The 13,297-nt window shown below is 37.8% G+C and overlaps 1 protein-coding gene across 1 annotated transcript; it reads right to left on the bottom strand.

Moving 5' to 3' along the window:
- Nucleotides 1-11: 11 nt before the first annotated feature.
- LOC144708544 (putative transcriptional regulator tpeD) lies at nt 12-1,127 on the bottom strand. Its single transcript, XM_078581920.1, has 2 exons — nt 1,006-1,127; nt 12-909 (listed from the first exon to the last, which is right to left on the bottom strand). Exons 1-2 carry the CDS (start codon nt 1,125-1,127, stop codon nt 12-14), a joined length of 1,020 nt encoding a protein of 339 aa, XP_078438046.1.
- Between the last annotated feature and the right edge of the window lie 12,170 nt (nt 1,128-13,297).

Below are 13,297 nucleotides of genomic sequence, written 5' to 3'. Positions count from 1 at the left end.
TGAGTGGACCCCTAAATGGCGTTGACGATGGCTCTGACGCGTGAGACGGCTACTCCCAAGGGTGCATAAGTCGGTGAACTGAAGTCGTCACCTTGCGAGTCGATGAGTTCATTCGTCCGCAACGCAGCATATGGCCGAAGATCTCGAACCCGTATTGTGCCAACATCTGGTGCTTCAGGGTTACGTATAATCTTTAGTCCGGCTTGGACTACAAGGTTCAGAACATGTGCTACGCACGGTACATGCCTATCCATAGTGAAATCTGGATTTACGGAACGCACTTGAGCTACAATCGACGCCATCATAGTTCTGTTGTTAGACGCGTTGTCCGTCGTAATGGCACAGAGCTTCGACTCTATCCCATACTGATATGCAACCTCCACAACGAGATTCGTCAGGTTTGTGCCGCAATGAGACCCCCTGATCCGCCAGATTGCAAGTAGTAGATCACACAGCTTCCAATCGCCGTCGATCCAGTGGGCGGTTACCCCTAGAAGGGAGAGGTTGTTTCCTGACGTCCACGCATCCACTATTAGTGAGACGCTATGAATTCCAGCAAACATCTCTACAAGCTTCAGTCGAACTTCTGTATACAGGGCAGCCGATGTTGCTTTCACCGCATCAGGGCCAGGGACATCGCCAACGGACTGTGTCCCGTAGTACCATAATCTTCTGAATGACTTCTTCTTCACGAGATGCCATGGAAGATCGTTGTCGCATATGAATCGGACAAACTCTTCCTTCGTGCGCTCCGTGGAGATGCCACATAAGTAAAGCTTCGCTGACAGGAAGTCATACTCGAACAGCGTCTTCTGATTCTTGGGGACGCCCTTCAGTTGATTGTGAATTTTGCGATGCGCCTTCTCTACATGTCTCCATAACACGTTCGTGCTCTTATCCTTATTCCTCCTGATAATGACCTTATGATCGGGGTTTTACGCTAGACACAACGTACACTGATACTCGTCCGGGCAGAGTTCTATAAATCGGTCTAAAACTTTAGACCGCTTGCGCCTGCCACTTCGAGATGACACATCGTCATCGATCTCCACCACGTCGCACTCCTCCGACTCAGACACCGTGGCTCTAGCTGTTGACTTCGGAGTGGTAACAGATGTGGATTCCATATCTACAAATGACTCTATAAATAATAATGTTTTTTTAACCACACTAATGAACATAATGACCTTTGAAAATTTTAACAGTAGGACAAAATCCTAGAAAATGCTTTGAAAAACAACCTAATTCCCAACATACTTATTTAAAATTGTGATTTTTTGTTTTAGAAAAACCAATACACATAGCAAACTCCGCTTAAATTAAACATCATGCAGAACCCCTAAAAAGTATTTCGAATACAACTTGTTGTTTTAAAATAGTAATTGTTTTGTATTACAGAAATCCGTACATAGAGAGAGAGTGTGCTAATTAGAGCTAAGGAATTAGAGAGGGAAATCAAGATAGAACACAAAACCAGAGTTAATTAAACAGCCACTGAGATATTGAAAAAAAAAGATGGAGAATAAGGAATGCCTACAGATCGTTGAAAGGGTACAGAGCGAGAAAGAGAGAGCTGCAAAGAACACAAAAGCAGGGTCAAAGAAGTCTCCGTGGACAGTGAGGGATGGAAAGAAGGAATGCCTAGAATCGTTGATAAGGTAGAGAGTGCTAGAAAGAACACAAAAGCAAAGTCAGTAGAAGTCAGAAAGGGATAGAGAAAAAGAAAGATGGAGAAATTTAAATTTGGGAGATAGAAACATAGGAATTGAGATAGGGAGAAAGAGAAATAGGGAGATAAGCGATGGATGGTGAAATAGAAAGATGGAGAATTGGAGATAGGGGGATAGATTTTTTCAGTGTCTTTTTGCAACGAAACGTTGCAAAAAGGCCCCGAAAAGTCTAGAAATTGCATAAATACATTTTTTCTCTTATAAATATGCCCTTTTTTAATAGAATAATTGCATTTCTTCTTGAAATAAATCCCATAAAATTCCTTAAAATTCGTAAAAAATTCTAAAAAATTCTAGAAAATTCCCTGATTCATTCCCATGTTGATAAATGTCGAAAAAAAATTTTAATGTGCCATTTTCATCCAAAAATAATTTTTTTGAGCTTCAATAAATCCTTAAAAATTCATATAATTAAAAGAAAATTAGGGAAAAATCAGAAATTACTTGATAACACCCTAATTTCAGTCTTTATTTCATGTTATTAGCATGATTTATGCATTTAAAAGGCTTAAAATTGGGTTGTTATCATATATTTACACGAAAATAATGCTTTCAAGTAATTTCTGATTTTCCCCTAATTTTATTTTAATTATATGAATTTTTAAGGATTTATTGAAGCTCGAAAAAATTATTTTTGGATGAAAATGGCACATTAAAAAAAAATTTCGACATTTATCAACATGGGAATGAATCAAGGAATTTTCTAGAATTTTCTAGAATTTTTTAGAATTTTTTACGAATTTTAAGGAATTTTCTGGGATTTATTTCAAGAAGAAATGCAATTATTCTATTAAAAAAGGGCATATTTATAAGAGAAAAAATGTATTTATGCAATTTCTAGACTTTCGAACCTTTTGCAACGTTTCGTTGCAAAAAGACACTGAAAACAGCTCTCGGTCGCCATGGCAGGCGTAAAGATCCAATTTAAAATCATTCAGGGTTTATTTGCAATTGCATTATTAATTTTAGAGAAAATCGGAGGAGAGAGAGTGCCCAAAGGACATATATACAAATACCTCTGGGCGGCGTCAGATATCAATAATCTGTTTTATGAAGGGCTTTGTTGAAAAAGCGCGCCGGTGCCTTCCGCCGCGTCGACGTGGCGAAATCATAGACGTTGGATTAAAATCCAACGGATATGAGATATGCACTACACGCAGGAGGTAAGTACACCGCCCGTGCAGCGCATACAACGCGCGTGCACGGGTGGTGACGTGGCGACAGTTTAATGGATAAGGTATAAAGAAACGCACCGGTCGGTACGTGCATAGCGATGCATATGCAAATCCGCTTCGATTTTCTTTTGTTTTTTCTTTTTTTCGCAGGTGGGGTACGTGGCGCACTGAGAGAGAGCCCGCCAAAGAAATTTGAAATGCGGCAACCAATAGGCTGCCGACACGTCATTGCGTGAATTAAGAAATAAATCAATTTTAATCCAATGGTTAAAATTGGTTAAAATTGATTTATTAATAACTTTTGATCCTGAAGTACGATTGAGATGATTTTTTTATGGATTTGCTCGTCTTGATCCCCTCTTTCTATCTGTATGGTTGGATCATTCAGATCTAGCCTACATTGATAGATAAAAATTAATTACTAAACGGGGGTAAAATGGTGATTTTCACCATGTAACCTAGGTATAAAAGCTGAATTTCGAGAGGAGGGGCTCATTCTGGAGGGTGCTTCATCACAGCTGCAAGACAGGTTAAGGTGTTTGTTTCTTCATCTCCATTCTAGTCTGTACTTCTAAATCGCTTGGCTTGAGTGGCATGTGCAAGCCCTGATTAGGATTGAGAGGAGAAATTGAGAAATTTTACCTGGGCATTCAATTGCATTACAAAAGAAAATTCTAAAAAATTTAGTTTTAATTCTTAGAATTCTCAATTTCCCCATTTTAGTTCTGAATTATCAATCTGCAAAAATCAACCCAACTCATTTTAAGAACCCTCTTTCAACCTCTCTAAATGACTTCTTGGATCCTTTAATTAGGATCAAAGAAGGGAATTTAGAGCCCTTAATTCTTCTAGTCTTCTCATCTCTTCTATCCCCCTCTCTAAATTCTCACCTAATTAGGGTGACTTGATCCTCATTGAAGATCAAATTCACTCTAATTAGGATCTAAAACACCAAAAATAAAATCAAATTGAAATTCCTACTTGCCTCCCTTGGACGACACTCATACTTATCACTATACATATTAAGTAGAGTTTTATAAATTTTATTGCATAAGCCAAAAATTCACAACGACAAGGGCTAAAAAATTTGTGTAATTTTCACCCCTATTTTCGGCTTATCAATGGTGAAATAGAAAGATGGAGAATTGGAGATATGGGGAACTGGGGTAGAGAAATAGGGGGATCAAAAAGGATCAAGAAATAGGGAAAATGAGAATTTGAAATAGGGAGAAAGAGAAGTTGGGAGGTCAGAGAGGGATTGACAAATAGGGAGAATGAGAATTTGAGAAAGGGAGAAAAAGAAATAGGGATATCAGAGAGGAAGATCAGAGAGCAATGATCGTTCCTTTAGTGAAGTCTGAAGCGTATGATCAGATATGGCATGGAAGAAGATCAACGTGAAGGAAGAATATCAGATATAGCATGGAATTTTTTTTTGCAAAACTCACCAGGAGAGAACGACGAAGAAAATCAGTGTGAACGGGAAATCTCCACACTTCACCTTCACGAATTGCCATAGAAGAGAATTGGAGATATGGGGAACTGGGGGTAGAGAAATAGGGGGATCAAAAAAGGATTGAGAAATAGGGAGAATGAGAATTTGAAATAGGGAGAAAGAGAAGTTGGGAGGTCAGATAGGGATTGACAAATAGAACAAGAGTTTGAGAGAAATCGTGAGAGAAAATGAAAAAATTAAAACCACAGATCGAGAGAGATCGAGAAAAAAAATTAACAAATTAAAAGCAGAGTTTGAGAGAGATCGAGAGAGAAGATTTACAAATTAAAACGAGAGATAGATACGTACCTTGCGAAAATCTCACTCCACTTGCCGATTCATGCTCCAGCAGGTTGGTTCCACCTCTCCAAGCCAAGATAGTCAGGACACCTCTCCAAGCCAAGCCAGGACACCTCTCGTCCTCTCCTCACCAGACAGCAGGCCAGCAACTCACGCAGACACGCAGTCGGCAGTCGGCACTCGGCAGTCGGCAGTCCCGCCGATTTGATTTCAAAAGGCTAGGGCAGCTGGGCAGGGGTGGCTGAAATTTCGTTTATTTTCGTCCCATGGGACAAAATTTCGCCCCATGGTCTTGGGACGGATCGAAACATCGTCCCAGTGTATGCAGGACGAGACGATCCGGACGACCTATCGTCCCGTCCATCGTCCCGGGTCACTCACCGGATGGTCAGGTGGACGAGGCTCGTCCCATCCTCGTCCACCGTCCTCGTCCGGGACGATCCGGATGTATAGTCATTGGTTATCACGTACATATAGCCATTCATCCGCTAAGAGGTCCTGGGACTACTTAGGGTATTATCAACTGACAAACCCTAATCAGACATCCAAGTGAGTACTAATATATTTAGAAAGGGCAAAATTCTTCTCGTTTTTCAGGGACCCCTAGACAAGCCTTGGACATCCTGCGACGAGTCAAGCTATGGATGCAGTGCACCAACACCGCATTCCGCCCCACGCGTGCACCTCAGCCCTCACCTGCGAGCTTCTTTGCACTTGGGCTATCCCAGTGACCCTAACCCCCATCACCATCGGTTTCAGATTGTCCGTTGGCATCCACCACCAATCGGCATCCTTAAGCTGAATGTTGATGGTGTGGCCAAATGGCATCCTCAACCAATCTTATTCAGTACTCAGTAAGGTATAAGCTGAATGTTGATGGCGTGGACAAAGTAGACTAATTGGGAAGAAAAATAATGAGTGGGAAGACAAGATTGATTGGGAAGAAAAACTGAATGGAAAGACAATAGTAAATGGGTATCAAATTTTAACAAATGAAAAAGATTGAACATGGAGAAATATTGATCAAGAAATATGAATAACAACAATGTGATGGAATAGGGAAAAAATCTTTGATAGTCAAATAGAAAAAATGAGCAAGATGAAGAACAAAACAACCAACGAGGACGCTTTTATAGGTCAAAGAGAAGGATGCATTTAAAATTTTCACGAGAAAACAATGTTTGGTTTCTAATCATTTAACCAAAAAATATATTTTGAAAACCAATGTTTTGTTTATATTCCTTCAAAACAGAAAGAGTTTAAGAAATAAAAAATGTTGATCCATGATAATTGTGAAGGTCGAGGAGATTGAAATTTATTGTATGGCCACCAGAAAGATCTTCACTGAGGAGCTTCTTGGAACCTTCTGAGAGTTGAAAAATGTATGTTGGAGAGAGAGAGGCGGCCAGAGAAGTAGGGTTTGTTTTAGTATTTATAGTCATTTATTTATTCCATGGTAATTTAGAAATTTCTTAAAAAACAAATGTTATTGAAATGTAAAGTTTACTAGTAAGAATGAGTTATGGAATTATATCATTTTGACCTCACTCATGGGATCAGGAACATAGTACATATCTCGACTTATACATAGAATAATCAATGTATAACAATTATCAACTAATGAATCAAACTGTGATATGAACTTAAACAATGAATCAATTCAGAGTGTATTACATCAAAATCGCATGTGTTGACAATAAGCACTGTGTGTGTACTCTAAGGATAGATAGTGGGCGCGCTATAGGGAATGCAATCAATGAACTTGTATACATGAATTCATTGACCAATTTTTAAGTGTCAATTAGGACATTTCATCCCATGGTTGTGTATGTGATCATTAGACCTCATACACCAAAGACATGCCATACATAGACAGTTTTTCTTGACTATGACCTATATGAACATTAATTGGCGGATTTCAAGTAGTCCTAGCTATGTTGTAGCAACAAGTTCACAAAGGTGGTGTGTGGTCAAGATGGGATTATCTACATTTAGTACCAATAGACACAGCTCAAGGAAGACACATGATTAAGTCTTTGGCCAATGTAGATGAAACACTATAACAATGAGTTTGTGAATGATTTCACAAAAGATCTAGAACTAACCATAACGATCGATTATCATTTTTGTTGTTGGCCATACCCTAAGCCATTATATGAATTTTTCACAAAAGAAATATAATGTATACATGGTAACTAACACTAGAAATTTTCATGAAATGGTTTTTTGAAACCCTTATACCTTATTGAGTATGCAGTGTAAATTGGCACCTCGCAGGTGGGGGAGTCAACATATCATTAGGTTAAAGAAATCCAGTATTAAGTAAAATATATGTTTAATGTTCTTTATTATTCAAGACAACATGAGAAGTATTCGGATTATGGAGTCACTAGTAGCATGATAAATTGGCCTAGAGGGTCACTCTCATACAATTTATTAGGTTTTAGAGGATATACTCAAAGTACATGGGTATTTATTAAAAAATATCATCAAGCATAAAATAGAGGAATCTCCAAATGAGATATTCAATTAGTGTAGGTTGGCACCTCAAAGGCTGACGTTTCAACATATCAATTAGGTTAAATCAATCCCATAGTAAGTAAAATATATGTTTTATGTTCTTAATCAGTTATTCAGGACAACAAGAGAACTATTTTTTATGATAGAGTCATTAAGGAGCCTGATAAATTGGCCTAGGAGGTTGCGCTAGTACAATTTATTAGGTTTTAGAGGATATACTCAAAGCACATGGGTGTTTATTAACACAATATCTTCAATCATAAAATTGAGGAACTCACAAATGAGATATTCACATGCCCTTATATACTCCCCCCTCCCTGTGTGAGCATAACGGCAAAAAGATTGTTCCACCACAATTTTATGTCGACCATGGCCACAAAACCCAACATTTAAAAAATACCATTTTGATTAAAATTGACATTTCTATTAGTCATCATCAAGAAAGCAACTTTAAGTACTTTAAAACATTTTCAGCATTTTTTATCGGTAAAAAATAACTATGTTGTGGGTGATTAAAAGCCTTTATTCATGATTCTTAAGCGATGTATCTGATCAAATTTTTTCTTTACAAATAGTTTTTTAAATGCCCGAAGCCATGGTCATCTTCTGAGTAATGTGACTATTTTGGTGTATCTTCCCAAATTGACTGTTATATACCCAGTGGCATGCATGGAGAATAAAAATCAAATTGGAAAAGTTCAAATGACATTAAATGATAATGGTACCATCATCGTTGAACTTCGTTTTTTTCCAATGCATGTAGGGACCCATGCTAGCACGTCTGATGATTTTGAGGTGTTTGATGCCAGCCTGTATGTTGAGACAACATGCATCATTCTATGCGCATTGTATTAAATATTTGGGAATATTTAGTATGGGACACGTGGAATTTCACAAAGTCATTTATATCAGATGACATAAACTAATACTCAAAGAGAGAAAAGTAAGTGACTCATGGTTGACTGCATTCTGATATTGATAATTGACAATCTAAAAGGATATTCAAGTCCAAAATAAAGACAGATCGTATCTTCATACCCTACCTGTTCATGGCCCCTGATATAGAATTTCTAGCCCCTAAACATAATAAAAGTCTGGACAGATATTCCTCGATATTCTTGACAAGGCTAAACCCAACACATGTTCCAAGTGCATGTTCTTGAGACAATATAAACAAGAGATCCTTTCACTATTTGGGGAATGAGAGTCTTGTTGATATATCAGTAAACAAAGGAGAAATAATTCATGGCTTATAATATTAGAATTTGGGAGGCATGATTTATTTATTAAACATTTTAGTTATTTAAATAAGTATGTATACTGTATTTTGAATTATATGTCGTACTTCTATGAGAAATAAATGCTAGAAATTCCTAAAAAATACCTGCAAATCTAGGAAAGTATTAATTGTCTTGGAGAAAATTCCAGTAAAAAATTAGGCTTCCTTGTCATATATAATATCTCATGCGTGTACAAGTGTCAGATAAATGACAACATGCATTGTTTCAGTTATGATACTGAAATATGATTATAAAATACATATGACGGCATATTGTGTACGATTTAACATGATCAAATCATAATTATGGTAAATGTAAAAAATCAGGTTAAATGTAGGATTCGAAGGTGGAATCAGCCAAGCCATGGGGATTTTTCTCAATGATAGAATGATGACACATAGTATTAATAGGTTAATATGATGACACTTACATATTTACTCACATTAAACTGGTTATATATCCTAAAGTGATTAAATCCATTTTAGAATGATGTTTTGAATTTTTTGGCATTTAAAGTAATTTTAGGGTCTGTTCTGACAACTTATTCCGAAATAAAACAAAATTTTGAGTCACAATATGATTTTTCCTGAATTTTTTGACATTATATTCACATATATATATGATTTTTCTAAGTTGAAATATACAGTTATTTAAATTCTCGCGGTTTATATTGAATTTTAAGACATTTTTGGATTTGTATTTTCACTATGCCATGTGTCATCATTAGTGATTGGTGTTAGCTAGACATGTGTGTTATGTTCTTTCTGTGCGATTGTGTGCGAATTGTGTGTTCTGTTCGGTTTTCCGACCAGAACAAAATTGAATTTGTACAGTACATCGCACAGACCCGTGTGTGGTTCGGATTGTGCGAATTGTGAGAATTTTTTTTTAAGTTTTTAAGAAACCCCATTCGATTCTTCCCTCTCTCTCAGTCTCTCGTTGGTTGTCGCTAGACATGGTCGTTCTGTTCTCTTCGTTTGAAATGAACACAAAATTTGCACAAAAGAACCGCACAAGCCCTTGTTCTTTGTTCTGTTCTTTTTCTTTTCCAAAAACGAACAAAATTCACATATTCACACAGATTCGCACATTCGCACAAAATTAGACTAAAATTTGCACAAAGCGAACAAAAGAACAGATCACGGGTCTGTCCAATGTTCTGTTTGAATTCATTTTTGTTATGTTCGAAAAACCGAACAGAATGAACAATTCGCACAAATTTGCACCAAAAGAACAGAACGACCATGTCTAGTTGTCGCTACCCCATTCCCCTCTCTCGCTGTCTCTCTAATCTCTACGGTGTCCATTGCCAGTCTCGCTTCGGTCTTCGGTTTCTTGCTACATAAGGCAGATCAGGCGTCCACAGGGAAGAATAGGGCGACCATAGTCACCCTGAATGCTGATTGCTGAGATCCGGACCGTGGCGAGGAGAATGAGATATGAGTATTTTATTTGAGAAATTTATTACTGTTTTTAGTAACAGGATTGGGGTTTGGGTATATATTTGAAGAGTGAGAACTGTTTTTAATGATGGGTTTTGGGTTTTTGGGTTTTTTTAAGGGAACCATGAAGAAAATTGAAAATTGGGAATCTTAAGAACTAGGGTGTTGGTTTTGGGGGAGATTTTGCTACATGATCTTTTTCTACTTCGCACAAAATTTCCTGGCACCCTATTGTTCAAAGGTGTTGGTCATCTTCTGTACATTCTTTGATGATTATTAGTTCTGTAAATTCTTTGATAAGGGTTAATCTTGTTCCTGATCTGTAAAATATTTGCCTCGGTATATAATGTGCTTGTGCAGTTGTCTTGAGCTGTGTTCTTACAATACTCATTTGGCATTTTGTGCGAAGTAGAAAAAGATCATTGCACAATTTAAGGTCGAATTCGAAAATAATTAAATCTTAGCATTTCTATTCTTCGGACATTTAAAAAACAGATGGAAAATTAGGTGCGTCGCATCATTCCTTTTATTTGAATTCTCTATCCACCTGGTTTGCAAGATTGGCGTTGACATCCATATTTCCACAGTTGCGTTCACCGTATCCTGTTTTAACAGAATACACAGACGCCAATGATTTCGCTAGTCAGTAGCAACCCTGAGTCTTGCAAATTTGAGTAGTCATCTTCTAACCCTCTTTAAATTGGAGTACATTCATATAATTTTTCAACTAGTCAATATATGAGGGCCCTAATTCGGATAATATTGTCTGAGATAGAGATCATGGGGGACAACAGCAAAACATAAATCACTTCATAAATTCTACTTCCCCTCTGGGCAAGAATATGGAGGATTATATGGATGTTTAAAGAACACCACTCGTGTTATTTGAAATAACATACCCCGTACTTCAAATCAATGGAGGATTTAATTTTTGTTGCTACTTGTGGTTGTACTTCTTAACTAGGATAAATGTTTATCAAAAGTGATTTTCTTGCAAATCGTAGTAAAAGAACATATGTTTGGCGCTTGTTGTAGGAAAAACTGCGTCATGAAAATTATACCGAATTTGTTTTGGATTGAGGCAAAGCTGGTAATTTATTATTTGATTCACCCGAGGTATGGATAAAGTTACTAATGTTGATGTTGAACACATACACATCAGAACAAGAAAGCAAAGTTTTCACTTATTCAATACTCAGCGTAAGCAAGCTCTAATATCTCATTTTGGAAAAAAATCCAGTAAGAAAGGGAGATCTAATTAGAGATACGGTGCTCATGAGCATCATTGCATATGTAAAACTGAACTGATATTGTACAACTCATTTCATTTTAGACAACTTTTTTTGGGTTAATTAAGATTAAGAGAGGACCTAACCATGACCTTTTATAAATGCTCTCCATCACTCAATCTGGCCATGAGGGCCGATTGCTATCCGGAGTACGCCAGAAAATGTGATCATAGAAGGGCTGATTTTTTTCTGTTCTTGGGTTGTTTTGGAAGCATGGGTTTTCTCTCATACCATCTTGTTCAATTGGCGATCCAGGACAACGTGGGTTTGTGAATATAACTAGGACTCGAGGTAGATGGTAGTTGCAGACAAACTGACATGTGGGATATATGAGATTTAAAGGGGACAACCTTCCCGGATAGCAATCTGACCGAGCGAAGGCAGAAATCCCCATTTCTGTAGCTGAACCAACGGAGAAAACGCGCGATCCAGCTCAAAGAAACACTACTTGAAACCACGTGGAAGATATTCCAAGATGACAGAACAATACATGCGTAAGAAAATTATTAACTCCGTACGAATTTTGTGCGAATTTTGAGGCATTGTGCAAATTTTGTTCGCTCTGTGCGAATTTTGTTCGGATTGTGCGAATTGTTTTTATTGTGAGAATTGTTCTAATTGTGAGAATTTTGTTCGGATTGTGCAAATTTGTGCGAATTTTACGACATGTGCGAATTTTGTGCGCATTCTGCAAATTTGTGCAAATTTTACGATATGTGCGAATTTTGTCCAGATTGTGCAAATTGTTCGAAGATTAGTTCTAATTTTTGCACAAAAGGAAAACAAAACAACAAACATGGCCTGTGCTATTGTTATGTGCGAATTTTTTGTTCATTTTAAACGAACAGAACAGAACACCCATGTCTAGTGTCAGCCAACCAACCAGCGATTATGGTTAATGATTGGCGATAGCCAATCATTAACCCTAGCTAATGATTGGTGTCAGCCAATCATTTAATGCAAACTGTTATGGCTGAAAGTTATATTCATATTTGAAAATTGTGGATAGGGATCCAAGAGGAAGGAGATATTAGCTTCTACAAGAGTCTGTAACAAAAAGGTGCAAAGATCAACTCAAGAAGTAATTAATCTACATATTCCACTCATTCTAAAACTTCTATCCATTTTTGAAAAATGTGGATATGGATCCAAGAGGAAGGACATTATAGCTTTCACATGAGCTGGCAAGAAAAAGGTGCTTAAAATCAACTCAAGAAGTAATTAATGCACACATTCTAAAAGTTCTATCCATTATTGAAAAATGTAGATAGGGGTCCACGAGGAAAGACCTTATAGCTTTTAATGTACACATTCTAAAAATTTTATCCATTTTTTATAATGTGGGCAGGGATCCAAGAGGAAGTATATGTTTGGGAGTTGAAAAAAAGGAGCTAAAGTCAACTTAAGAAATACGTAACTAGGGCATCGTGACAGATGATGTGACCATGATGGTGACGGTGATCGTGACGGATGATGTCTTGGAAGTGACGATGACGTGACGGTGTTGGACGGGGGACGTAACATGATGGCCATCACGAATGACAGTCGTGACGGATTTTTTAAGACTCTTTAAAAATCACAAAAAGCTTATTAACCGTTTGATTTAAACTTTACAAGGGCTGAGATATTGCCTCGTGGAGTCACTAAATTGACTTATTGGCATTTTGAAGAAAAGTCCTTGAATTAATTCGCGCATGCAAAAGGACGTAGTTTAAAAATAATTGGAGATATATCCCTCTGATTCTCTCTCCTCCAGAGAGTTGTTCCTCCCCACACGTGAGGGTGACACCGTTTGGTGACAGGGACATGACGGGACGCGGCAATGGCAGATGCGTGATGTGAGCAGACGGATTTTTCTAAAATCCGTGGACGTGTGTGGGAACGGTGACGAGACGGCATTCCCGTCACGTCACCGACCGTCACGGGTCGTCATCCGTCCCGGACGTGCCGTTCCCTTGTCAAACAGAACGAGGTGGCCCAAGACAGGCCCAATACTAATTGGTATTGGGCTTTGCAATTGCTTATTCACAAAAGCGGCCCACTTCACTGATCCTGCTAGGTTTTAT

This window comes from Wolffia australiana, chromosome 1 (assembly GCF_029677425.1).
Source record: "Wolffia australiana isolate 7733 chromosome 1, ASM2967742v1".
Classification (NCBI taxonomy): Eukaryota; Viridiplantae; Streptophyta; class Magnoliopsida; order Alismatales; family Araceae; genus Wolffia; species Wolffia australiana.
This window is presented reverse-complemented; position numbering and strand designations above follow the sequence as displayed.